Below are 26,502 nucleotides of genomic sequence, written 5' to 3'. Positions count from 1 at the left end.
AGATAAGAATTGCTAAATTTTCGAGAAAATTGAGACGAAACCTACTTGCAATTGCTTCAAGTTAAGTGTCCAGCATTGCAAGAAATTGAACAGTACGAGAAGTGCACAGTGAAAAATTGAACAGAACGTGAAAACTGAACAGTACGAGAAGTGCACAAGTGAAAAATTGAACAGAACGTGAAAACTGAACAGTACGAGAAGTGCACAAGTGAAAAATTGAACAGAACGAGAAGTTGAGACGTGAGGAAGTAAATTGTGAAGTTTACGCAGTGCATTGAACAGTGAATCATTCTCAACAGTAGCAATCGAAAACGAAAGTGAGAGAACTTTGTGCAGTGAAACAGTATAGCGAGTCGAGTTGCAGAGTGAAACCTGATCCAGTCGAGCCATTAAGCAGCCGTAAACGGAGAAGAGGCCTCTCACCCACTCATCCACTACTGTAATCTGGTAAAGTAACCTTTTTCGCATTCGCTTTCGCTTTGTCACACTGAAGAGAAGATGACATCACGACGAATCGACACTTCCCACGTAATTATCCTGGACGGGGGTAATTACCAGCGATGGAAATTGCAAGTCTCACTCATCCTCGAAGCAAGTGAGGTTTGGGCCGTAACAGATGGTTCCTCTGCAAAACCGGATGGAACTGATGCCGCCGCCCTGAAGAAATGGGAGCTGGAGAACAATAAGGCAATGGCAATCATTGTCCCACTCCTTGATAAGAGACAAACAAATCATGTCTACAATTGCGACACGGCTGCCGCAATGTGGAAGAAATTGGCATCCCTGCATTCTGATGGGAGTCAACTCAATAAGCAGAACACGTTGACCAAGTTCTACAATTTCAAAATTAAAGACGGAGAATCTGCAGTAGACGCTTTCGCTGAAATTGAAGATCTCGCCAGATCACTTAGCGAGCTTGGCATTAAGATGGAGGAGAGTGCAGTAGTAACAAAAATTGTCTCAGCCCTCCCTGATGGTTACCACGCTTTCCGAAAGGCTTGGCACAGCGTGACCGACGGAGGACAAACAATGGATGCCTTACTTAATCGCCTAAGAATGGAAGAAATGGAGATGAAACTGAAAAATCCAGAGCATTCCGCATCTGAACAAAAAGCTGTTGCATATGCCACAAGCAAGAAATTCCCTCAGCAGCGTCAACAAAACAAAGTGGACGAGCTGAAGCGCCGCACAAAATGCAGAAACTGTAACCGCACAGGTCATTGGTGGGCTGAATGCAGAGCCCCCAAAAGGATGCAAACTGAAAATGGCAATAATGATGGTAAACAACAGAATCAGCAGCATCAGCAGCAGCAGCAACGTCATCATACAAATCAGCAGCAGCGAACTGATAACCGAGGAACTGTGTCAACCCAACACAGACAAGATAGAAATCCTCCTCACGCGTTTATGACGCTGGAAACCAGTGAAGAGACCAGCCAGCTATGGATAGCGGACACGGGAGCAGACCAGCACGTTGTAGGAAGCATTAAGTGGTTCACCACTTACAAAGAGTTTGCTGACCCAATCATGGTGTCGTTAACGGATAAGACAACAGCCCAAGCAATGGGACGAGGAGATGTTATTGTTGATGCCTACATAGGAGAAGAATGGATTCCGTGTACCCTGAATAACGTTCTCTACATCAGAGGAGCGATGAACCTTTTCTCAGTTGGAGCAGCAACGGAAAAGGGATATTATGCAGTAGTGGACAAGCAAAATATCAACCTGTTCCGAAATAATGGGGGAGATGGCCCATCAGCTTTTAGACAGCATGGATTATACTGCATGCGCTTTCGCCCCAATACGGAACTCATACTTAGTGAAGAAGAAGATTATGCATCTGAACCAGAAACACAGCCACCAGCTCAAGCATACGTCGTAACTACTGCACATACATGGCATTCAAGACTTGCTCATTGCAATATGAAAAATATTAAGAATAGTGTGAAGGTTGGAGCCGTAAATGGAATCAAGTACGAAGAGATAAAGGAAGAAATTGCATGCCATTCTTGCCTACTTGGTAAATCAACACGTCAGCCTTTCCCTTCTTGCATTGATCGCTTTCCAAATGCCAAACCTGGAGAAATCATATTCATGGATGAGAGTGGAAAAATGCCAGTTCAATCTCTAGGAGGCCACCACTATTATTTACTGATGAAAGATTACGTCACTGGATTCAAAGCAGTCTACTTTCTGAAGAAGAAAAGCGATGCATATGAAAATGTGAAGCATTTTGTCCCTTTCATGAGAACTCAAACTGGAAACCGAATGAAGGTCATATTTACAGACAATGCACTTGAATTCGTCTCTGCTGAGATGAATGCCTACTTGGACTCCGAGGGGATCATGCACCAATTAAGCGCCCCCCACACGCCGGAATCAAATGGCCCAGTTGAACGAGAAAACAGAACGGTGAAAGAAGCTGCTCTAACAATGATGTTGCATGCAAATGCCCCTAAATTTCTGTGGGGTGAAAGCATTGGTTGTGCTGTCTACATCCAGAACAGACTACTCAATAGCCACTCCAAGACAATGACCCCATGTGAAGCAGTGCTCCAGCACAAACCAAATTTGGCAAATTTTAAAATTTGGGGTTGCCCCGGTGTTGCTCATATCCCTAAACAATTGCGCACCTGCCTTGATCAAAAAGCACGAGAATGCATGTTTATGGGATATTACTCCGAAGAGAAAGGATATCTTCTCTATGACCCTGCAAAGAAGCAAATTTTCTACTCGCATGATGTCAAATTTGAAGAAGCATTACTGGAGAAGAAGACCACCTTCCCTGCCCTTAGTCCTCCACCCCCACGCCGTGTTCATTTTGAAGATGAGGATGACGAGGATGATGGTGAGACTGGAGAAGCAGACGCACCGCCACCACCACCAGCAGAAGAGGAAGATGAGCAAGAACCACCACCAGCAGAAGCAGCAGAAGAAGAACATGGGCCAGCTCCACAAGAAGATGCACAAGAAATTTACCCACAGCAGCCTACACATTCTCATGCATTACGAGATCGCACAAAACTGAAGTCACCAGCACGGCTCCAGTATTATGCACTTAATACTACTCTCACAGAGGAACCCAAATCATTAAAAGAGGCATTGGATTCCCCACAAAAGAAGGAATGGATGGCTGCAATGAATGAAGAATTTTTAAGTTTACTGAGAAACAAAACATTCAAAATTGTCAAGAAACCTGAAGGCGTTCGACCCTTAGATGCCAAGTGGGTCTATGCAATCAAAAGGCATCCAGACAACTCCATTGATCGACTGAAAGCACGGTTATGTGCTAGAGGCTACAAGCAGCGGTATGGAATAGATTTCAATGAAACATTCGCATCAGTAGCTCGTTATGAGAGCGTCCGAATCATGATAGCTGTGGCAATCGCAAAAGGATTACATATTCAAGCATTCGATGTCCAATCTGCATTTTTGAATGCATACCTGGAAGAAAAAGTCTATATGCATCAGCCTCATCCCTTCCACAACGGAAATGATGATGAAGTCTGGCTCATCCTACGCGCATTATACGGACTAAGACAAAGCTCGCACGAGTGGAAGAAGCGTCTGGAAGAAGTCCTATTGAAACTTGGATTTGTCCCAATTACTAGTGATTCTTCGGTTTACATAAGCAAAAAACTCTCAGCTATTGTATTCCTAGTGGATTACGTCGATGATGGTCTAATTATTTCCAGCAGCAAGGAAGTAATAAATCAAGTTTTGGACCATCTCAGAACTGCTTTTCAAATCACCACACCCCCACTCAATCAGTTTTTGGGGATGTGCATCACTCAGGACAAGGCAGCAGGAACTCTCATCCTACACTCAGGCAAATCCATTCAAGTTCTACTAGAAAAATTCAACATGGCTCAATCACGACCTGCAACGGTGCCAATGGCTCTGAACTTACAGTTGGAAATTGCAGAAAAATGTGACCTTACTCTTCCCTACCGAGAGCTCATTGGGTCACTTCTTTTTCTTGCTCGCACCACACGACCAGATATTGCAGTCGCAGTAAACCGACTCTCCCAGTTCTGCTGTGGTTATGCTGAACCACACTGGCAAGCAGCAAAGGATATTTTGCGATATTTAAGCGGAACAATCCACCTCGGTCTAGAATTTCAACCATGCGAAGAAATCACAGTTCAAGGCTATTGTGATTCAGATTACGCGACTGACAAAATAACAAGAAAGAGCATCACTGGTTTTGTCTTTCTAATGAATAATACCCCAATTTCTTGGCTCTCTCAAAAGCAACCCATCGTAGCTGTCTCGAGCACAGAAGCCGAATTCATAGCTCTCGCCACCGCCGCTAAAGAAGCGATTTGGTTGCGATCATTTTTGCAAGAACTGGGGATTAACTCTTCTCATCCAATGGACTTGTTTGTGGACAATACGAGTGCAATTAAATTAGCACATCACCAAGATTTTCATCAAAGAAGCAAGCACATCGATGTCCGATACCACTTTGTGCGAAATCTTGTGCAAAATGAAGTGATTCAAGTTTCCTACATACCAACAAATGACCAGAAGGCGGATGGATTTACCAAACCATTGCAGAAGAATAAGCATTTTGAGATGAGAGAGCAACTCTCTTTGCAAAATGTCTCTCCTTCTCCGACCAAGGAAGGGCATGCAAAACAAGGGAAGGCGTTGCAACTCAAGACTAAGGAGGAGCCCGAAGTCAGCGAGAAGGGAAGGAAATTCATCAACACAAAATCTCGCTGCCTTTCTCCCAATGCATATTGCACCGCACTAATGATGATGACGTGTGTCATATGCCCTGCCGTGAATGGAATAATACTCAAGAATGCTGAGCCCACTTTATGGAGGAAGACGGATATGCCAGTAACAATTGGAAATGAAAGAGTGCATCTCAGAATCAAATTAATCAATCCGTGCTCCCTCTTAACAAGTGAAATCTTACACACCGACATAACGAGAATCGCCCAAATCAAATGTGAGGAAATTTACAAGACTCATTTTATCAAGGAATTGGCGGAAATGTGCCCAGTAGACTACGGAGTTACAACTCACCATGCTGCTCACTCCATATCCAAACGATTCATCACAGTCATTGGAATCCTCATTATTGCTGCTGTGGTGGTTGTCGGCTCAGCCGTAGCACTTGGACTTTCTATAGCAAATAGAGTATCGATTGAAGGCTTGAAATCAACACAAGCTCAACAAGCGGAACTAATTGAACAATTGGAGGGAAGGCTGAACATCACGAATATTGCAGTCCGAAAACTCCAAACCGATTTTAACACGATGGTGGACGAGTTTGAAAAGCACACCGAAGACTTTGATGAGCTAAAGATGAAGCAGACCTCGACCAACTTTGCCATATCCTTCATAACCTCACGAATGGTATTAGCAAAACAAATAATTATTGAAGCCCGCAGACAGTGGAAGCAGAAGAAAGTACATGCCGGACTCATGGACTACTTTAATCTCACCCTGCCATGTGGAGACGACTGCCCATTAAACTTGGCAAAATCTCGAAACTGTCGTTTTCATGAGAATCTGCAAGATTTATACATGGAATTTGATGTGCCGAGAATTGACAGAAACTTACAACTTCTTGAGGTCGACCAATTCAAACTGATGATGAGGAAAGAAAACCAAACATGCTCCCTAATCTGGACTGGACCAACACACATCATTGTAAATGGAAAAGATGGATGTGTAAACTCTGTAAATCTCAAGAACCAGGCTCGCCACGACCTGATCCTCTCTCCCGACTCAGGCTGTGAGAAACCACTCACAGACAATGAAAATCAACACTTTGGCATTGGCAGATGCGAATTGACTCAAGAAGGAGATGAGAGAAACTTCATCCAAGTGAAGCCTTACCATGGGATGAACTATATCTATTACCGTTATCACAGATTACCATTGATGGAAGAATGATGCCCTGCCCGGAGTTCATCTTTGCCTTGCCACTCATAGCAAGTTTCATAATTAATAATGTATCTTACACAGGCAGCCAAACCAATCTGGACCATGTCGAACCCACAGACATCCTAAATGCTATGAGGACTAATATGCATCTCCGCCCACGAGTTAACTTGACCAGCCTCAAGCAGCACCCCATGGAGGAGACTGATGGAAGTAATAAAACTGAGGAAGGGTCCAATCTCATGTCTCACCCAATGACCTGGACAACTTTTGGCTGCATCTGTGTCATTATCACTCTGGTTGGTGGAATGATAATCCATTATGCAAAGACGAAGACGAAGACTCAACCCAAGACGACAACTAAACCTAAACCAAGAAAACAAGAACTCCCAAACAAACCACAACCAAGCGCCCCTTCAACCGAGCTACGTGAAAGTGAAAGTGATTCTGATTAAAAGATGACAAATCAAAAGCATCAAATAGGAAGGGTGTTGAAAATAGTTTTTAGGATAAAAAATGCTTTGTCTAATTTTATGACATTCTAGAAAGTTCTATTTAGGTCATGGAAATTTGTTATGTCTTTATGATTTTCCAGCAATAACTTTTCTTTGAATTTGATGTTTTGAATTTTGACTGGACAAGATTTTATTACTTAAATTGAGGCCATTTCCTGCTCATGCCTTTTTCCAGGTAGATTGTCCAGACATTAGTTTTCAGGTAGAAACCTTTAGCATTAAGTACATTCATGTATAAAAGCAAAAACCTCTGCGTAATAAATTGACACTCTTATTTTTACTTTGCACAAAAGTCGTCGTCACTCTGTCTTTCCTTACAACGATCCGTAAATACATACCTCTAACACAAAGCGTGCACGGGAATCGGACAGCATTCTCGACATGGTCAGTTTTCGTATGTGCCGAAAGAGACCTCTTGTTCAGGTAGGTTTTTTCACAACCAGGAAATCTACACGGGAAACGAGGTCGTTCCTTCTTGATGTGCACGTTGTCAATATGTTTCCGTAAATGGAAATGGTTGAAAAACGTATCGTTACAAATATTACAAGCGGGTCGGACCCGGTTGGTGTGCATATGTGACACGTGGCGATACAAGGTGACAGGATTCTTCAAAATCTGCCCACAATCCTAAACAAAGGAGGAGGATTTGTTGATTAGATTGTAATTTCAAATTTTAGAATACGTTTAAATTAAAAAAATACCTTGCATTTCACTTTTGCGTTAGGGTCGTGGGTCACGAGATGACGGTTAAAGTCCCGTTCCCGTTTAAACGCCAATGAGCAATGAAGGCATTTCCACTTCTTTTCTGGGTTTGAATCCATTTCGATTGTAGTAAAACTGGATAAAAAAGATAATAATTTCAATTCCGGATGCAAAATTTTGGCTCGTTCAGAGAGAGCGATGACAAAAAAGTATTTGAGGTTTGCACTCGCCAGGAAATAATGGGGTAAAAGAAACGCGATAATTCCTAAAAAGTACTCTTGCCAACAAAGTTTACTACGTAATTACTATGTAACTCTATGGTTAATCTGAATAAAAATAGTTTCAGTTCCAATCTTAACAGAATTCTGAGCTTATGGTCAGTACATGCGCGATTTACTAATTCCGGATATGTAACCTACCAATTTTCGCACGTAAATCCGTGTTCTGGAATTAGTTCACGTGTATGGAAGTACGATGCCAAACTAAAGTCCATGAAAGACTCAAGCCTTCAACTTTGACGTAGAAATTCGTATCCTCGTTGGACAAGGAGATAAATACCATTCAGGGCGTGGCACCGAATTTCGTGTGCAATAACGATCTTTTCAGGGCGGTCAAAAAATAGGTCAAAAAATCGGACGGAACTATTACGCCGGAACTATTACTAATTTGACTAATTAAGTCAAATTTTCTTGGAATGTAAAAATAAGTATTTACGTTTACAAGATTTTGAAAACAACAAATTTAATCTGCAAATATATTTCTGAATTTGTTAACAAAAGTTCATTCGTTTTAGTTAGTGCGCTAAGATACGCTTACATATTACCTCGTTGTATAATGAACAGTTAAGTGAATAGACGAACAATGCGGATTGAAATGTGTGATGTCTGGTTATGAAAAAGGTTGAATTTTCCAAGTACAGTACACATGAAAGTATACATACTTATGTACTAGGCATGCAAATGAGAGAAAAACGGTTGCTTAAACCCTAATCCTTGGGTCAGAATAACTAATACTTAAAATAGAACGGTCACGAGAAGTCAGTGCAGTGTGGACAACTACATATAAAATTTAAGGAAGGCTATGGATGAAAAGTACTGCCACATTATTTTACCAATCCGTTAAAAGTGATGAATTTCTTCCAACAAAATTAACTTCCGTGCCTCCCTGCATTGTGCCGTCTTGCGTGCATGGTCAAATAGTGTTTCGAGTGACTCTTGTACCCGCATTTGTCGCAGGAATGGATCGGCTCTTTGTTCGTGGCATGTATCACCTCCACGTGACGCTTCAAATGGTATGAGTTGGAGAATCTCTTGTCACAAAATGTGCACGGATAATTCCTCTGGTTTTCATGCACACGTCGGATGTGGTTCTGAAGGCGTTCTCTACTGGTTCTTGTCTGCGGACAAAGTTGGCATTTGAAGGTTTCTCGGCCAACCTTTTGCATGTGTGTACTCTGTAAAATAAATATTTTGTTTACCAATTATTTTCTTACAAAAGAAGCATTCTCGACATAGTTAAACTACAACATTTTGGCGCAAGTAAACCCACCTTTACGTGCTTCGAAACACCATCCTTTCTATTGAAGGATTTTTCACAACCAGGAAATCCACACGGGAAACGAGGCTGTTCCTTCGTGGGGTGCACGGTGTCCATATGTCTCTGTAGATGACCTCGGTTCGAAAACGTGTCATTGCAAATATTGCAAGAAAGTCGGATCCGGTTGGTGTGCATATGTGACACGTGGGCAGCTAAGGTGACAGGATTCTTCAACATTTTCCCACAAATCTGAATAAATATATAGTAAACAAACAGACATTAATTTATTTATTTGTAGATTTTTAAGTAGTCTTAAAAATCAACTGACCTCGCAATGCCTCGCATTGGACTTTAATGGCATTTGGATTGTGTTTATTCAGAAAATGAAGGTCAAATGGGGTCCTGTATTTAAACGTCAGTGAGCACTGGATGCATTTCCACTGATCATCTGGGTTTGAATCCATTTTGATAATAGTGCAGTTACACAAAAATTACAGTTTCAAATCTAGACGAAAACTGCAAAATTTCAAATTTTTACTCGTTCAGTCAGGAAGAACTGGTAAATACTGGCTCTCACCATGAAACCAGTGGGGAAATGCGATACAAGATTCTCATTCTCGGCGAAAGAATACTATGTATGATCAAATTTTTGCGACGAAAAATGCGATGAAAAATTGAAGATTAAGGTGGCACGTGTCAAGGTGAAGGTCATCATGGTTGATAAATTTATTTCAAATCTTTCATGTTTAGATAATTAGTGGGAAAAGTGAGATTAATTAAATAATTCTGCACTATACATATTTTTAACATGCATTACATACATATCTTTAAAACAAACGGAACAGATTTCCTCCGAGGAAATTGTTCCCCTATTACATTTTTACTTCTTTATATCGCTTGCACATGAAAATTACTACAATACATCGAGAATAAAATTGCTAAAGTTATAAGGGCAACGAAACACATTTACTTTTCAAGAGTATGAACTCGACAACAATGTCCGACCAATTCATTGAAGGTAGCAAACTGCTTCTTGCAAAAGTAACACTCGTGCCTCTTCTCAATATGATGACGTCTCACGTGTTGAGCCAAATAGACTTTCGAGTGACTCTTGTACTCACATTTGTCGCAAGAATAAATCTTGGTCTCCTCATCCGTGTGGCGTTTCCATTCCATGTGACTCTTCAAAGCTGATGGATGCCCGAAACTCTTGTCGCAAAATGTGCACCGATAATTCCTCTGATTTTCATGAATAACCCGAATGTGGCCCTGCAAATTTGCTCTTGCGACGAAAGTCTGCAGACAAAGTTGACATTTGAAGATTTTCCGGTCAGGCTTTTGAATATGTGTCTTCTATAAAATAAATATAAATTGATATTCTGCCCCCTAATTTATTTCCTGTAAACTATGTACCTCGTGATTTTTCATGTACCCGAGAAACCCGAACTTCTTCCCACAAGTGGCACACTTAAATGGCTTCTCAGTCGTGTGGGAAGAAATGTGCTGTCCAAGTTGACTTCTGGCTTTGAACTCCTTTCCGCAAAGTGCGCACGGAAATCGGACCGGATTCTCGACATGTTCAGTTTTTATGTGACACGGAATTTGATCCTTGTTCCGGAAGGTTTTTTCACAACCAGGAAATCCGCACGGTAAACGAGGTCGTTCCTTGGTGGGGTGCATGTTGTCAATGTGTCTCCGTAAATGGGCAAGGTTCGAAAACGTTCCTTTACAAATATTGCAAGCAGGTCGGATGCGGCGGGTGTGCATATGTGACATGTGGGCAGATAAGGTGGCAGGATTCTTCAAAATCTTTCCACAAATCTGAATAATTACAAAGCAAGATTTATTTATTAACTTGTAGATTTGTGATATTAGAATGTGTTTAAATTAAAAAAGAAAACATGGAACATTTACCTTGCATTTGACTTTTGCGTTTGGGTCGTGTGTCATGAGATGACGGTCAAAATCACCTTTGCCTTTAAACGTCCACGAGCAATGATGACATTTCCACTTCTTTTCGGGGTGTGAATCCATTTTGATAATATTAAACCAATAGAATTTCAAATTCGGAAGACGAGAGTGAGCTAAAAGGCTAAAACTCTACTGAAAAATTTTGATCGTGCAGGAAGCTCCTGCGTTTGGCTCTGGAAATAATGGGGAAAAACGATACAAGATGCATAAAAATAATTATAAAATTTGTGCGACGACAAATGAGATGAAGATTAAATTAAGGTCACACGTATCAATGTGAAGGTCATCATGGTTAACAAATTTATTTAATGTTAGATGATTATTGAGATAACCGAGATAAGCAAAAATACGAAATTTGAAAAAGGAATAAGCGGATTGGGAAATGTGACAATTCGACCTCTGTAAATTATGACTCGGTCGGGCTGATAACACGCTGTAGTAAAACAGATACACATACATATTTACGTATGTACCTCTTTGATTTTGTTTATTAATGTGCTCTCAAATATTTAGGAATACAAATCGATTACAATAATTTTGAACAACTAGTAATACCGAAAAATATGTAATAATTTTCTACGTACGTGTAAAACTAAATACTACGGTGTGTATGGTACGTATGTTGAAAATATTGTAAACAAATAATTAGTTATATTAGAATTTAAGAATTACTACAACTTAATTCCCAACATTTTTTATAAATTATAACAGCAATACCAAATAATATTAGTACCTAATTCGTGGAAAAAAGATATAGGAAAAAATATTTAGAATAGGGTAGGTTTTACGTTTTAGATAGAGATTTTAGACCAGTATGCCTCAACGATATGAAGTTAAGCTTTCAAGTTCTCATAAAATGTTGAAAAAAATGTGGCATACAATTATTTAAAAATCAAAAATCATTTAACTCCATGGATCTGGGGACAAAACAGCAATTAATCGAATGATAAAAAAGTGCAAATTACAAATTGCAGTAAATTTATCAATACAAATTCACACCATTAAATTCGGTCTGTTTTAATTTCCGCGTTAACAAAGTAAATCATTTGGCATGATCAATTTATCACTTGGAATTGACGTGGTAAATTTTCACTAAAAAAATTGGAGCCGAAATTTAACAACTTATTTAACAATACCACGATAAATAAGTATAATACATAGAGGGCCAATCGTAGAGTTTATTGACCAAGACGTGATTTTTCAATAGATTCGAGACAATTGAAAAGTTAAAGTTATTCAATTAGAGATCCTAAAATCAATTTTTGAGGATGTTACGCCCTAAGCTATGTGCAGAATCGTCATTATTGGGTTCAACTGATTTACCGATACATTTGGTATAACAGTACTAAATTGATAAACATTTAGCTAAACCGTGTCACAAAGTTCAAGGGCAAACATTAACGGGGTCAACCTAACTATCTTTGGGACATATCTACTCCACACATGTAACCTACCAATTTTCGAAAACACATAAAGCCGTGGTAAATCTGAGAGACATTACAATTGTCCAAGGTATATTTCTACCGAGAATTTGACAAATTTTAAATCATTCCCACTTTAGAATTAAGATTTCATAAAATCAATTAATACAACCATATTGTTAAATATACATATCCCGACCTCATCATAAGGATGATAAGATGATATTAGACACCTATCTTTATTATGGCATGATGTTTATGAATAATGACTATAAAATCAATCCAATTCTTATGCAAACATTACGAAGTTTCATATGAATATGCACTTTCTTCGCATAAGCTTAATTGGTTTACTTACTCGCTAATTGCTACCACGTAACTTAATATGTAATTACAAAGCAAAGATCACGAAAGCCTATGGAGCCAAAAATGTTGATAAGAAAATGCAAATTACAGGTTGCAGTAAAATTAATTAAGGTAAATTCACGCCATCGAATGTCACCTGTTTGCATTTCCGCATTAACGAAGACATTATTCATTTTGCATGGTAAATTTGGAATTAGCTTGGAATTTTTTTACTGCAAAAAATCAGCACCGAAATTTAATAACTTATTTATCAATACCACAATAAATAAGTGAATATAATAAATGGCGGAATATAATTCGTGGCAAAGTTAGAAAAATGCATCTCCACATAAATAAAACAAAATTTTAAGGACATTTTACTATTTTAGTGTGAATGCGTGTGAACAAGTGACTCCATTCAAAGGAAAGTTTTCGCAGTGATTGACTTTGTGCGCATTTTTTGCTTATTTGGAGAAACTAAGCAGAGACTGGCCTTTGTTTAAAATCTTATCGCGATTTGGCACCTGTTCTTCATCGTTACCAGTCTCCATCAAAATCAACTTTTATTTTCGTCAATGTGGATCTACAACATCCTTTCAAAAACATAATTTGAATCAAAGCTGAATGTTACCCGTTCTCAGCTATGCATCAGGCCGAGTTTCCTACTGTTTTGAACTTGTTTAAGGAGCACAGATTTAATTTATATGACCAATTGGCATATTACTTCCACCAGAAGAAACCTCGCTCACATATATAACGCGTTAGAATTGAGACAGAGATCCTGCAATTATCTTTGATGATGTTATGGCCTATTCTATACGCAGAATTCCTTATTTAGTTTAACTGAGTTACTGATACATTTGGTAAAACAGTAATAAATTGATAAAGAATTTGAGATAAACGGTGTCATACAAATTTTGTATGATCAATTGACATTAAAAAAATATTAATGGAATCAATAATTATAGCTTTGTCTTAAACTCAGGGAGAATAAATCAACATCTTTTACGACTTGATAAATAGGAGGAATCATAAATGACAAGTAAATATTTACTCGTACGCATATCGTTTTCACTATCATACATTTGACAAAACGTTAACACGCAGAAGTCCCTCGAAGTTTAGACGATCGGTCGAATTAATACGTAGTGCCGACCTATCCAAGTTCCAAGTCTTATATGAACAAGATAAAATATTTGTTGGTTTTACATAATTTTCAACTTAAATGCATATGTCATACGAGTACATTTGGCATACAACACAGTAAAAAAAACATAGCGACGAAAACAGCCCAAGCTCATATAAAGAATGATATAAAAATTCAATTTCAGACCTGACCTGTAATAACTTTCAAAAGTAAATGAATTTGGTTAGGATGGAAATATTTTTGAAGAATAAACTATACAAATTTACAATTTTTGCATAATTCGTCGTGTCTGAACAGTTCCGTCGTTTGTTCGCTATTCCTACTACAGATAAAATATTCACGTAAATATTTGGGAACTATTTTAGTCCAACGTAATTAACTAAGAATTACCCAATCGATTTTTTAATCTTTTTAATATTCATTCTACACCTAAATTTGTCCAGTTAATAACTGGCAGTTATGTAAAAAAAAAAAAAAACTCTACGATGGACATTTACAAGTTTCCCAAATAAATTTAACCCATTGTTTTTTAGATCAATTTATGTTCCACTGCTTTAAAATCCAGCCTAAGTTCAAAATTGAGAGGGAATATTTACATCTGGTGTTATTTAATGACGATCTGACTAGAATAATAACATACATTGTTATTTTCTGAGATGACTTTCGAAAAATAATTGTTATAAGATCGGTAATAAATTGTGCTTACATGATTACCCTGGGACAACCAACTTGGGCTTTACAAGTTCCCCAAATTTTGCACCATTATTTCTAAGTTTCTACTTCACTGTTTTGACATCCAGCTCAAGTCCAGTTAGTTTTGAAAAACAAACTGCAAATTTACCGTTTTTGCATAATTCGGAATGGCCAAAAAGTACCGTCGTTTGTTCACCATTTCAGAGATAAAACATTCACGTAAATGTTGGAGAACAAATCTAGTCCAAGACGCTTAAATGAAGAATTACGTAAAAGGAAGTCCATGATTACGTACAGACTAAACTGCCCGACCAAATTAAAATAGTCGAACAAATTCTTCGCTCTAGACAAATTACTGTACACCTAAATTTGTCCAGATGTGCAAAAAAAACGACGAACTCTAACAAATGCAGGATAGTGGGACCAACAACTCGGGCATTTTTACAAGTTTCCGTAATAAATTTACACCATTATTTTTTAGATTAATTTAAGCTCCACTACTTTAGAATCCAGCTTAAGTTCGAATTTAACAAGGAAGATTTGCTTATGTATTTTTTTACATGTCGACGATCTATTGAAATGTCTAGAATAATAACTTACATTGTTATTTTCTAAAATGACTTTAAGGACTCTCGAAAGATAATTATTAAGTACGTGTCACATTATTACCTGACTAATATAGAGAAGTGCAAATTACAAATTGCAGAAAAATTGATTACTATAAATTCCCTCGTCATACAATCTATTGTTCATACGAAATCTAACCTAAAGTTGATTGGGGACAAAATAACGAAACACATATTGCCGTCAACTTTGGAAGTTGTCAGCAACGAGTCCAATTTTTTTCTATTAATAGGACCCAGTCAGAAATAAATGACCCAGGTTTAGTATTTCTTGAGAAACCTTACGCAATACGCAGTTTTAGTTAACAAACATGCTGACCTATCCAGTGATTTTTTGGCTTTACATAATTTTCAATTTTGAATGTTCTCAAATGCATGTCAGACCAGTACATTAGGCATACAACACAGTAAAAAAAGTTTGCGCCGAAAACAGATTTAGGCTAAGCTAGTTTTGATATAAAAATTCAATTTCAGACCTGTAATAACTTTCAAAAGTAAATGAATTTGGTTCCGATGGAAATATTTTTGAAGAACAAACTATGCAAATTTACAATTTTTGCAGAATTCATCGTGTCTGAACAGTACCGTCGTTTGTTCGCTATTCCTGCTACAGGTAAAATATGCACGTAAATATTTGGGAACTATTTTAGTTCAACGTAATTAAACTAAGAATTACCTAGTCAATTTTTTTATTATCTAGACATTCGTTCTGCCTAAATTTATCCGGTTATGTAAAAAAAAACTCAATAAAACCTTAATAAAAACCCCATTGTTTTTAGATCAATTTATGTTCCACTGTTTTAAAATCCAGCCTAAGTTCAAAACTGAGAGGAAATATTTAAATCTGGTGTTTTTTAATGACAATCTGTCTAGAATAATAACATACATTGTTATTTTCTGAGATGACTTTCGAAAAAGAATTATTATAAGATCGGTAATAAATTGTGCAAGTAAATGAATTTTGTTTGAGTGAAAATATTTTTGAAAAACTAACTACCTACGCAAAGTTTTGCACAATACGGTGTCTGAACACGGTACCTTCGTGTGTTCGTTATTTCTCCTACAGATAAAATATGCATGCAAATATTGGAGGACTAGTAAAGAGCAACGTAATTAAAGTAAGAATTACGCACAAGTCGACTACTTAATCGCTCTAGACATATAATCCGCACGACACTGAATTTGATCGTACAAAATCAGAGAACCTTAACAACTATATGATTAACGTGCGACCAACAACTTGGGCTTTACAAGTTCCCAAATTTTGCACCATTATTTCTTAAGTTTCTACTCCACTGTTTTGACATCCAGCTTAAGTTCAAAATCTACAAGCAAGATTTGCATCTTTTTTTCTACATCCCGATATCTTGAAATGTGAAGAATAATAACTTACTTTGTTATTTTCTAAAACGACTTCTAAGGGCGCTCGAAAGAAAATTATTGCTTGATTAATACAGATATCTAACCATGCACCGAATTTCATTTCGTTAAGGCATACTTATGTAAATTGAACTAAGAAAACGAAGTTTATGAAAGAAGTCAAGTTGGGATAAGTTTAAAAAGACGAAATAGAACAAGAAATTCGCAAATGTGTTAAAATTGGAACCATTTTTCAAATAGACTGGATAGTAAACAGACTAACCAATGATAAAGTGAAGATTGCGAGAAAGTTTAAAGTACTCAATAAATTTTAGCATAAATTTCACTAGGAAGAGAATTTGGACTTAAAAAATAATAGGATTTTTAAATGGAAAGTTAAACGCTAAATATATTGGTTTATAGATTTTTATGAAACGATGTCAACTCAATGTGGACGAGAGGAGGTTACTTATCGATGTGGCGACGAGGTTGGAGGTCGACAAAATTCGTAGAGGGATGTCCAGTTGCGATGACAGAAAGAGTTGTAAATTTGGGAGAATATTGGATTCCATACGCAGAAAATAAGATTCCGTCAAAAGTTCGCCAAGCCTGAACAGTAAATAAAAGCAAAGCTATACAAATATGTTAATAATTTTTCATACATAATGAGGGAACTCACGTCAAAGTTTGTAACCTTCGTAACTGCGTAAGGTTTGTAAGCTTACAAACTTTTACGAACTTTTACACACATTTCTAAGGAAAATTGACTAACGAACTTTTACGAAACTTACGCACTTCAAACGCATGTTTTTGGTTCGTAAACAAAAGTTCGTAAATAATTCGCGTTTGATATTTGCATTTTCGGTTGAAATTGTCTTAGAGACGAATTGTCTATTGTAATTTTTTGTGATCTCGTCCCATCAACATGCAAATTAATTTAATTATTTAACAAAAGATTGCTGCCAGTAGTGCCAGTCGAAAATACTGGTCGCTATCCGACCAGTCCCCAAATTTCAAATCCGGGATAAATTGACACACTTCATCCAGTGTGGGGTGTCAATCGATCGGTCTTGATCATACGATCATTTTGGTATATTATAGAATTTTGTGACATAAGAAATGACTGCGTAATTCCTGAAAAACTGATATTTTAGGCAAAAATAATTACATTTCATTTGGTTTACGCTAGGATAAAGTTGGCTAGTAACATTTTGATGACGTTTTATATACGATATTTTTTTTACTAAAAAAAAGTTTACGAAAATGTTTACAAAGTCAACTCACGTCAAGAGTGTGTAAACTTACAAGCCTAACGCAGTTACGTAGGTTACGAACTTGACGTGAATTCCCTCAATTTATTAAACCATGTGATCCATATGCACTATTTACCTGTGTCGTCGAGTAGAATGGAACGGTGGAAGGAAGCTGACGAGGTCGAGGCTGAAGGGCAGTCCGGTCATGATGACGGAAATTGAGGCTACAGTTGTAAATTTAGGAGAATATTTGATCCTCCCCGTGGTAGAAGTTCCATTGCAATTCGTGGAGACTAAAAGTGCATTGCGGGCTATACAAAAAGTAACGAAAATACTAAAATTAGATAAATACATAAATACATCGATCCATACATAAATAAAACAGGTGATCTACTTACTGGGAATAATAATTTAGGAAAGTGTCCAGAATCAAACGGTTGGATAAGAAATTAGAAAAAACTCGGAAGCAGGAAACTTTGACGACCTAGAAAACAAACAAAATGATGTAAATTAACTACTTTTGTGCAAGATTGCTTGACAGTTTATCATAATACAATATGTAATGTAATTATTACTAAAGTTGTCAAGCAACCTTGACTTTTGTGACATGTTGTGTTGGGCAAAATGATATAATCGAATGGGGGAAGGTGAGGGAGGATCAAAATAAGTAGATAGAAAAATCTTCTGTTCTACGACCCTTAATTAATTATGAAATGTAGGATTTACTTACGTCCAAGAAACCAAGTAAAATTAGAACAACTGTTCGCCATCAGGAAAAATTTAAGTGTAAACCATCAGTTAATTGATCGGTGCAGTGCAGAGTTCTCTGTAATTACAAAGAAATTTAGAATCCGCATATTTATAATCACAAATTAATTAAGTCTTTCGTGATTTGATTTTCACTCGAAGAGAAATGATTGAATTAAAACGCACCTTTAACTAATTATCCTTCACTAGATAAGACAAAATATTTATTGAAATACTTACTTGTCTAACGAATTGCAGCTGATTCATGTCGATGTGTTTCTTTTCCTTATCTTTGGTTGCAGTTTAAATTAACTTTAATTTCATGTGATGCGTGTAGTTTAGCAAATTTCCTTCTTTAATCTAAATAATTTACTTTATCGCAACTTACTCAACGTTAGTTATCAAATTTTTAAATTCCAGTCGGTGTTATTTCAAATTAAATGTGTAAGGAAATTTAGTTTTATAAAATCTTAAACCATTCCCGTCGAACATCAAACACGGAGAGCGATTCGACTCGTACTGGGCAAGAAATCGCGAAGGAGTGAGTGGCAGCTTTTTCTTGTGCACAAAGAAATCCCTCCAATGCAAACAAAGAACGAAACGACGCACTGTGGGCCAGGTATAAACATTTTCAGCCAAAAATACAATTCGGCCTGAAGTAAGTTAATTAGCCGTCCAAAATTCAATTTCGATAAAAAAAAATAGTTAATAATATCTGAGAGCGGTATGCATTTAATAATTCGACCTTTTTATTGGTTTATACATAATAGCGGAACTGCCTTAATGGCCATATTTTCAGATCCCTGGCCCACCGTGCGACGTGGAAAAGTAAATATGCTTTCTGACGAAAGAGCGCGTGGGGTGTGCGGAATGAAAACGTGAGGCAAACACACAGTTTAGGCAACATATAAACCGCTGATTTTGATGAAAGTTTTCACAAATAAGTTCAACTTTTCTCAAAGTAATTCATAATTATTCTCGTAATTTTCATGGTATTTTGAAGTCGTATACATTTAGCTTGAGGGTTTGTAACTACTCAAGATCAGTCCTTGTCTGAGGTCAACATTTCTAATTGTAACTTACAATTTGTAAGTTATATTTTGTATTTTGAGGAGATTGTAAAATATTGTAAAATATATTTTAAATTTTTTGTTTAGAATCTCTGGAAAATATGAAAGAAGAACTACAAATTTCCCAGATGCGTCAAGCTATACAAAATCCGATCGTAAATACGTTCCCAATTTTTTAACCATATTTTATAATCAAATTAAATAGTAACTCATTCATTCCCTATTTTTGTCAGATTCTTCAATGCATATTTCAAAACAAGTCTGTTCCTGGGAAAACATTACGACTCGTCTGCCACTTATGGAATGAAATCGTCCTCTCCCTTCCCCAACCAAAGTTGACCCTTCGATTTTCCCCTTTGCCCTCGAGGAACTGGTGGTTATCAACACACTCCGATTGCAGCACAGACATCCCATTTAAGTCATTTTGCGAGAATATGGAGCCCAAACTGGCCAGATGTATAGGTGAAGATCCATGTCTATCTAATCGTTGTCCTGCGCACCAAAAAATCTGTACTGCTGAAACCAAATTGCTCTACGTTTCCGAGCACTTCAGTCCAACCGTGGTAGATTTGACGGTAACCTTTGCGGGTGAAGACGTCATCCCAACGTTGTACAAAATACTGAAAAACTACTGCCCTAATTTGAAGCGACTAAAAATTTGCGTCCAAAGGACAACGCACGATCCTTTACGGCTCGGCAGCCCCGATGCTCTTGTTCCCTTCAGTCTCCGACCAAAGTTGACCTCTGTCGAAATACACGATTTTCTTGAGAACTCTCGCTTCCTTGAGATGACCCAGTTGATCCTCAATTCTGCCTCAAAATTGACCCGTCTCATCTACCGTGGCAAATATTTTCCAGATTTAAGTCAACATTTGGCCCTTAAATCGATTACGTTGGATATGGATAAACTGACAACAAAAAATTCCCCCACTGGCAGCGGTGTTCACGGACTGAACAAGATGTTGGACCAAGTAAAAGATCGCCTGGAATTTTTGCACATTTTGGGCACTCATGAAAATGAAGAATCTCCACTGGTTGATTTCCACCTTCCTAGAATGAAGAACCTTAAAGAATTCAGAAACAACTTGCTCGATTTGTTTAATTGTGGGGACCGACTTCAAGATATTTGCTCAGCGAGAATCCCGACTTTGGAAACGCTGGAGATTTTTAAGTGGGAAGACAGTTTGGACGATTTATTACAGAATATTAAGGAAGAGAAGGGTTTATTTAGTGGAGTAAAAAACCTCCACTTGTCCTATGTTGATAACCCCGAATCAATTATTGGATTGAGGACGGCGTTCCCAAGTTTGGAAGTTTTATCAATTCAGCAGTTACACTTGGACGATGTGATTACGGAAGTGGGACCACATCTACGAGCGTGTGCTTCACTCGGATTAAAATATCTAGATTTGGGGCTGGCAAATCATCATAGACAATTGTCGAAATTTCTGCAAGGTTTTTCCAATTGTGGAAAATTGGTGCCAGGTAAAGGAAATTAATTGATGGGAGTGTTGTGTGATAATTAATTCATTTTTTGCATTATTACAGGTCTCCAAAATTTGGAAATGCGATTGGTCTCCGTATACGATGACTTGAAACGTGTCGCAGATGGAACGAGGCTGATAAAACAGTTTCTCTTGAAAATGAGGGGATTGGAAGACGTAACTATTTCAGGAATTCTAGTGAGTATTTTTTAGAAATATGTATGAATGCTTAAATTGGTGTTTTGAAGTAGTGTGATTGTTTTAATATTTACAGTGGCAAGAAGAAACATGGAAATGGATGATGTCCTTCATTGACAAGAATAAGATTCCAATTAAATTTGATACATAAGTAATTCTTCTTTTTCTACGGCTCCATTTAATTATGTACATTTCTTAGACTAGAATTCAATAATGTTTTCTTAATTTTCGAACAATTAATTGTTATGTATGTAGTACTTTAGTGTTGACAATAAAGAGGTTAATATTTAGACTTTATATTACTCACTTGGTAAAATGCTGTACACTTTAGCGTAGCAAAATATACTGAATAACATATGCATATACATATATGCAAGTAAATTGAGCAGACCTGTGCAAATTTGAAAGTGTAATATTAAGCATCAGGTTTCTACGTATTCATGACTAAATATTTTACATAAATACTTGTCTAATAAAAAACGATGCATTTATTTCAAATTGCTTACCTTAAAAAGACTTACATAAACAATTGTAGCTACTGTTGGTGGTTTATGACGGTCTTTTTGTTAATTCAACAATTATTTAGATTCGCTTAAAATACAAAATATAGTACCAACGGTAAATTCATGTCAAGATAGTGTCGATAAATTCAGCGAAGTCAGAATTATGTACTTCCGGCATGTTCTATTAAATAGTTTATGTAAATATATGCCAATGCTTAGATAATCATCCACTTATGTACATAGACTTATGTATGGTTCAACCTAAGAATAGCATTAACACATGTATGTATGTATGTAGTATGCACATTGTACATACATCCTGCCCATATAAATATGTAAAACGTATTCACGACGAGTTAGCAAAATTATGTAGCAACAATAATTTTTTGAAAAATTTGTTTGACAAATTACTCGTAAAGTTACATACACGTCTCCAACACGTCTAGTGTTTAGATATGCATTTATGCATACAGTGTGCAAAAACATAAATGAAAAACATTGTGATGTTATTACCCCGTATTTATAAATACCCGCAGGATAAGCCCCCACAGAAATACTCTCGTACATAAATAAATATAAATACAAGATAAGGGTCCTGGCAAATCAATAAAATTGAGTTATAACCTGTCAAAACTTTGGCAATGCATAATCATAAGGAATCCACAATTCTGCGTAGTTCTGATTTCATACATTCATATGTCAATACATAGATATGTAGCTCATATACATGTTTACTTACTCAAGATATCGGACATTGAGCCGTTAGTAGTTATTATCGAAGCCTCTTTTATCCTTTGTCCCACTTCAGACTTAACATAGCTTGAGTATGCACATATTCTTCGCCGAATACTAAAACAGTTAAAAATTTTGCAACATTTTGCGAAAAAAACGGAAAATCATGGAATATCATGTCGTCACAGTTTTTACAGAATCAGAACAAGTCAACTCGATGAGACTACTTGTAACCAGTATTACGCAATTAGAGACGTGTCTCAAAGACAAGATCGAATTTCTGCAGAAAATTTCCGACATGGTAACTTCTTCAGAGAGCCAAGCTGACGATGTTGCAATTCTTCACGAAGCGGAAAACCGGCTTGACAAAATTAGCGGGATTTTGGCAGACTTAAAAACAAACGTTGCGAACATGCAGTGTCAAAGGAACGAAGTGCAGTTCAAAATCGGGTTGAATTACGTTTATGATGCATATCACCACAATAAAATGGTGGCACAAGAGTTTCGTAAGTCAAGAATTGGGGTATTTTGAGAAGGTCTAATTAAAAGCGGTTAATTTAATTTTAGAGTTCCTCTTGAGAAAGTGGGATTTGAACCGGGACGAAAGCCGAACCTCACCGAAAACAGTGGGAACAATCACGCTGGGTTCGGTGGTTTTGGGAACGGTCATCTACCTCGCTTTGCAACCCACTCTTCCGTTCGCGGTTCCCGCCGCCGTGCTTTTTATGGGGTGTGGCATGACATCGCTGTACGCTTACAAGCCAAATTCGAAAGGGGGAAATGAAAGACCGGAAACTAACCAAGATTTCCGGCATGAGTGGGAATCTGTGGTCAAGTCGGATCAAGAGCTGGACCGAGTGATCCATGAAATCAAAAATGACTAAAAACAATGAAGTTCAAAGAGTTCAAATTATGTATTTGTATACGGTTAAATATAATGCTTACAATACCATGGTTTAACTAAATGCCTACGGTCATAATATTTTCTAGCAATATGACCTCACTAATAATTGATGCGATGGTGTCGGTAACGACGCTCAAATTTCAACCGGATGAATTTTAAAATTACAAAACATCTCATCGTAAGTCACTTATTTGTCGGAATTTTGGTGCTCAAATTTTAATTACTAAGGTGAAAAATTCTTGAATTTTTGCTATTCTATATATTTAAATACTTAACGTATTTCTAGCATTAAAGTTATCGATATTTTAATTTACCTAAATGACTAAATATTGCGTAAAACCATTTCATTTCTAATAACTAGATGAATCCATTAACATAACTGCGCTTTGATTAGCATGTAACAATTTTGATTTTAAAAACATCACAACTTCAATCCCTCCCGCTAAACTTAATCCTCCAAAGAGAATGTAAAACACCGTTTGAATATTCCCGTTCAACTTCACTTTCCCCGACTGTTCATCAATTCCAATCCTTTCATTTATGCTAATTATATCATTAGATCCCTTGAAGCTATTAATTTTTTCGAAATCCACCAACTCTTTATAAATTCCAGCTTCAACAATTGCCTTAAAAGCCTTCACTAATTCGTGACTCTCATAAATGTCAAATTTCCAAAGAAGCGCAGGCATATGTAAATAGCCTTTGCTCATATGTAACATTTTTGTCCATGGGTACTTTTTCTTCAAGTGATGTCGATACATCCGAATCTCACTTCGAGACGCGATATACACAGATTTAGAACATTTCAGGATATCTTGCTCAATCGCAAGTTTGACCTCGTCCAGAGTAAAGTTTGTCCCCGACGTATCTGTAAGTAAACCAATAAGTTTTTCCGGAAATCGTTGCACGATCGGGTTTAAAATTTCCGCAAGTATTTTGTTCCCCGAAATTATTTCGCTTTCGAAGCCGATCGTCTGTATTAAATCCATCCCCAAAGAGTAGCCCGCTTGTCGGAGGTACGTTATTCCAGGCGAGTTTTGTGCCCGAGGTTTCGACATTAAGCGAAAACATGAGGTGTCGCATGTTGGATTTTTTCCGAAATCGCAGTTCCCTTCTCCAGCTGTGCCTTGGCCGAAGCCCATAATCATTCTGGCAGCATTTTCATGGGTCAAGTTTTCCATTTTGCATGTAATATCCTAAAGAGAACAATTTGTATTGTATTCAAAATTTACCAATAGTTTGGCAACAAAATTGTTACAGAATTTAAGTAATAAACCAGGTTGAAATACGTATGTAGAATTTAAATTTGGCGGGAAAATTTTTGTAACCGTTCAGTAACAAATATTTGATGTATTATCCAATTTTGTTCCCCATATTTACATAATTTTATACTCCAAACCTGAAATTCTTCCGGAAAATTGCTCGGCAGTGGGGCGTTTAGTCCCGTAATTGCCAAACTTTTGTACCCATTCGTAACTATGGTAGCCATCAAAATCCAAGCCGCAATTAGCACTCGAACACCCCAGAGTTTAGTCTCCTTCGCCGTTTCGAACGTTTGTTCCACCAAGACTCCCGCCGTCCAAAAAACGACTAAATCCAGCCCAACTTTCTTCTTAATAGAGAACAACATCTTGAATTCCATCACTCTAAATATTTCCTCGTAACAAAATATCGCTCCTGCTATTACTCCAACACAAAGCAAAATTATTATCCACGTAAAGTTATCAAAGGGTTGGGCAAAAAACCAAAATTCGATCTGTTTCTGAGAATAGCAGGTTAAAAAGTGGAAATTTTCAGACTCTACAAAAACAGCGGTCGAAGTCCAGCCGTCGTTTAGCGATGACACTGCTGTCATCCCGGTCCTCACTGTGACCAAATGTTGTCTCGAGTTACAAGGACAAACGTTAATTTCGACACTGATGTTTAAATCGTGGCCAAATATTTTCACGATTATGTATCCTGCCGCAGTCTTGATTTCATTAAAGCTTTTGATTTCCAATTCCTTTCTAGAAGCGTCCTCAAAAAGCCCGCTAAATTTATTTTTTAAACAGAGAAGCGGTTCGACTCGGGGTAATCTAAGAACTCTAAACACATTTAGTGTTGCTAATGCTTCAAAGCATAGCAAGTTTCGTGCCAATGGCATCGATAATTTTGGCGAGTGGATACAAATTTTTGGGTCAGTTTCGGTTAAAAGTAAAATTCCGAAGTTTGGAATAATTCCGGGATAACGGGCTTTAATATCGTAAATTACGGAATTTTTGTCACTGACACTTAACCGCGTTGAGATCCATAGCACGTAAAAATTTTCAAATTTTGTACCAATTCCGAGAGTGTATGTCCTTCCAAAAATTCCTACTTTTAGAGTATCACCGAAATACGTGATCACAAAAGAGTACGTCCAAACCCCTAATTTTTTAGAGTCTAACGGTTTCTTAGAGTAGAGGAGCGTAAATCGACAAAAAGTAAGGAAACGTTCGTTATTCTTAAACCGGAAATATTTGTTACGCTGTGTCCATGAAAAATTTCGGTGAGTTATGGTAACTTGGAGTGGGTTCTTTGGCGGGGTATTCAAACTTATGAAATTATCTGTTACGATGTGAGTTACACAATTTGAGGAGGCTATAAGACCAGAAATGTTCGGTTCTTCAGTTGTACCAAATGCTGGTGAGGGTAACTGAGATGATAATTTAGTAGTCAAAAGTACCTCCATCCAGATTATTATTAAGGGCCGAATGAATTTTACCATTTTTATTATTTTGCAAACAATGAAGTGCTAAAATGTGCACCAAGTTCCGCATGGATGTAAAGTACGGAATGAAATTCCATTCAAAATTTCTAAAGGTCTTTGTTCAAGGTTTTCTTCTGGCTGACGATTATGTATATTATTCAACCAAATTAAAGACAGACAGGCTTATCTACATAATTAACAAGCACGAATGCTGCAAATATCTCATATTGCGAAAAATAGTGTACAATTTATTTAGCACTGCTTAGAACTGAGACTGATATTTGCACACAACCACTATATGCACCTATTTAGTCGTTGCTCATTTTTCGTGTCGCCTACGATAACAATCATGCGACGATTATGAAGATAAGATACATACATATTAGCAATTTTTAAACTTTGACCATGTTGTTAAATTATGCCAGGTGTGCACAAACGAAATAAAACATATACATATGTAAATAGGTACACTAACTGTCACGTAGCGATTTGCGCAGAAAATTGCACCATTTACTTTGTATCACTAGTGAATAAATATTGACTTACATTCGAAATTCGACAACCATAAGACAATGAAAGTAAAGTTAAGCAGGAATATTAAAGTACGAGTTGCATGGCCCTATAGTTATCCAACCGGACCAAAATTTTACATACATAAATGCAAGTTGTG

At 37.2% G+C, this 26,502-nt stretch overlaps 5 protein-coding genes across 12 annotated transcripts; 2 read left to right on the top strand and 3 right to left on the bottom strand.

Annotated features, from left to right (window-relative positions):
* Nucleotides 1-6,460: 6,460 nt before the first annotated feature.
* Nucleotides 6,461-7,761, bottom strand: LOC118438076 (zinc finger protein 628-like). The gene is made up of 3 exons (XM_035857824.1): nt 7,538-7,761; nt 7,118-7,253; nt 6,461-7,043 (listed from the first exon to the last, which is right to left on the bottom strand). Exons 1-3 carry the CDS (start codon nt 7,609-7,611, stop codon nt 6,645-6,647), a joined length of 609 nt encoding a protein of 202 aa, XP_035713717.1. The 5' UTR covers nt 7,612-7,761; the 3' UTR covers nt 6,461-6,644.
* Nucleotides 7,762-8,238: 477 nt separating this feature from the next.
* Nucleotides 8,239-9,169, bottom strand: LOC110857121 (zinc finger protein 888-like). Its single transcript, XM_035857825.1, has 3 exons — nt 8,983-9,169; nt 8,667-8,903; nt 8,239-8,571 (listed from the first exon to the last, which is right to left on the bottom strand). The coding sequence occupies exons 1-3, from the start codon at nt 9,013-9,015 to the stop codon at nt 8,266-8,268; spliced, it is 576 nt and encodes a 191-aa protein (XP_035713718.1). The 5' UTR covers nt 9,016-9,169; the 3' UTR covers nt 8,239-8,265.
* A 189-nt stretch (nt 9,170-9,358) lies between these two features.
* Nucleotides 9,359-18,595, bottom strand: LOC110857284 (zinc finger protein 83-like). Its single transcript, XM_035857816.1, has 7 exons — nt 18,454-18,595; nt 18,197-18,292; nt 17,865-17,950; nt 17,603-17,777; nt 10,569-16,822; nt 10,068-10,475; nt 9,359-10,007 (listed from the first exon to the last, which is right to left on the bottom strand). The coding sequence occupies exons 5-7, from the start codon at nt 10,686-10,688 to the stop codon at nt 9,621-9,623; spliced, it is 915 nt and encodes a 304-aa protein (XP_035713709.1). The 5' UTR covers nt 10,689-16,822; nt 17,603-17,777; nt 17,865-17,950; nt 18,197-18,292; nt 18,454-18,595; the 3' UTR covers nt 9,359-9,620.
* LOC110857246 lies at nt 18,436-21,262 on the top strand. 7 transcript variants are annotated; one of them, XM_035857803.1, is made up of 7 exons: nt 18,436-18,832; nt 19,013-19,091; nt 19,217-19,301; nt 19,371-19,438; nt 19,517-20,768; nt 20,832-20,965; nt 21,042-21,262. In XM_035857803.1, exons 4-7 carry the CDS (start codon nt 19,385-19,387, stop codon nt 21,114-21,116), a joined length of 1,515 nt encoding a protein of 504 aa, XP_035713696.1. In that variant the 5' UTR covers nt 18,436-18,832; nt 19,013-19,091; nt 19,217-19,301; nt 19,371-19,384; the 3' UTR covers nt 21,117-21,262. The 7 variants fall into 7 exon arrangements, with proteins under 7 accessions (XP_035713696.1, XP_035713699.1, XP_035713698.1 ...); XM_035857806.1 differs by lacking the exon at nt 19,217-19,301; XM_035857802.1 differs by lacking the exon at nt 18,436-18,832 and having other exon boundaries at nt 19,001-19,091.
* Nucleotides 21,263-22,280: 1,018 nt separating this feature from the next.
* On the top strand, nt 22,281-23,431 carry LOC110857267. 2 transcript variants are annotated; one of them, XM_022105887.2, is made up of 3 exons: nt 22,281-22,706; nt 22,768-23,114; nt 23,191-23,431. In XM_022105887.2, exons 1-2 carry the CDS (start codon nt 22,367-22,369, stop codon nt 23,082-23,084), a joined length of 657 nt encoding a protein of 218 aa, XP_021961579.1. In that variant the 5' UTR covers nt 22,281-22,366; the 3' UTR covers nt 23,085-23,114; nt 23,191-23,431. The 2 variants fall into 2 exon arrangements, with proteins under 2 accessions (XP_021961579.1, XP_021961578.1); XM_022105886.2 differs by having other exon boundaries at nt 22,768-23,431.
* The last annotated feature ends 3,071 nt before the right edge of the window (nt 23,432-26,502 follow it).

The sequence above is a fragment of the Folsomia candida genome, unplaced genomic scaffold (assembly GCF_002217175.1).
Source record: "Folsomia candida strain VU population unplaced genomic scaffold, ASM221717v1 Fcan01_Sc018, whole genome shotgun sequence".
NCBI lineage: Eukaryota > Metazoa > Arthropoda > Collembola > Entomobryomorpha > Isotomidae > Folsomia > Folsomia candida.
This window is presented reverse-complemented; position numbering and strand designations above follow the sequence as displayed.

Bases quoted from the DNA above. Each gene is read 5' to 3' on its own strand.
- LOC118438076 (XM_035857824.1), bottom strand. From the start codon at position 7,611: ATGGACTTTAGTTTGGCATCGTACTTCCATACACGTGAACTAATTCCA. The intron at 7,254-7,537 runs GTAGGTTACATA...TTTTTTATCCAG, and splicing joins GGATTTACGTGCGAAAATTG to TTTTACTACAATCGAAATGG. The intron at 7,044-7,117 runs GTATTTTTTTAA...TCCTTTGTTTAG, and splicing joins ACGCAAAAGTGAAATGCAAG to GATTGTGGGCAGATTTTGAA.
- LOC110857121 (XM_035857825.1), bottom strand. From the start codon at position 9,015: ATGCCATTAAAGTCCAATGCGAGGCATTGCGAG. The intron at 8,904-8,982 runs GTCAGTTGATTT...ATATTTATTCAG, and splicing joins CCAATGCGAGGCATTGCGAG to ATTTGTGGGAAAATGTTGAA. The intron at 8,572-8,666 runs GTGGGTTTACTT...TTTATTTTACAG, and splicing joins GTGTTTCGAAGCACGTAAAG to AGTACACACATGCAAAAGGT.
- LOC110857284 (XM_035857816.1), bottom strand. From the start codon at position 10,688: ATGGATTCACACCCCGAAAAGAAGTGGAAATGTCATCATTGCTCGTGG. The intron at 10,476-10,568 runs GTAAATGTTCCA...GTAATTATTCAG, and splicing joins ACGCAAAAGTCAAATGCAAG to ATTTGTGGAAAGATTTTGAA. The intron at 10,008-10,067 runs GTACATAGTTTA...TTTATTTTATAG, and splicing joins GGTACATGAAAAATCACGAG to AAGACACATATTCAAAAGCC.
- LOC110857246 (XM_035857801.1), top strand. From the start codon at position 19,138: ATGAAAGTTTTCACAAATAAGTTCAACTTTTCTCAAA. The intron at 19,175-19,370 runs GTAATTCATAAT...TTTTTTGTTTAG, and splicing joins TAAGTTCAACTTTTCTCAAA to AATCTCTGGAAAATATGAAA. The intron at 20,769-20,831 runs GTAAAGGAAATT...GCATTATTACAG, and splicing joins TTGTGGAAAATTGGTGCCAG to GTCTCCAAAATTTGGAAATG.
- LOC110857267 (XM_022105887.2), top strand. From the start codon at position 22,367: ATGGAATATCATGTCGTCACAGTTTTTACAGAATCAGAACAAGTCAAC. The intron at 22,707-22,767 runs GTAAGTCAAGAA...ATTTAATTTTAG, and splicing joins AATGGTGGCACAAGAGTTTC to AGTTCCTCTTGAGAAAGTGG.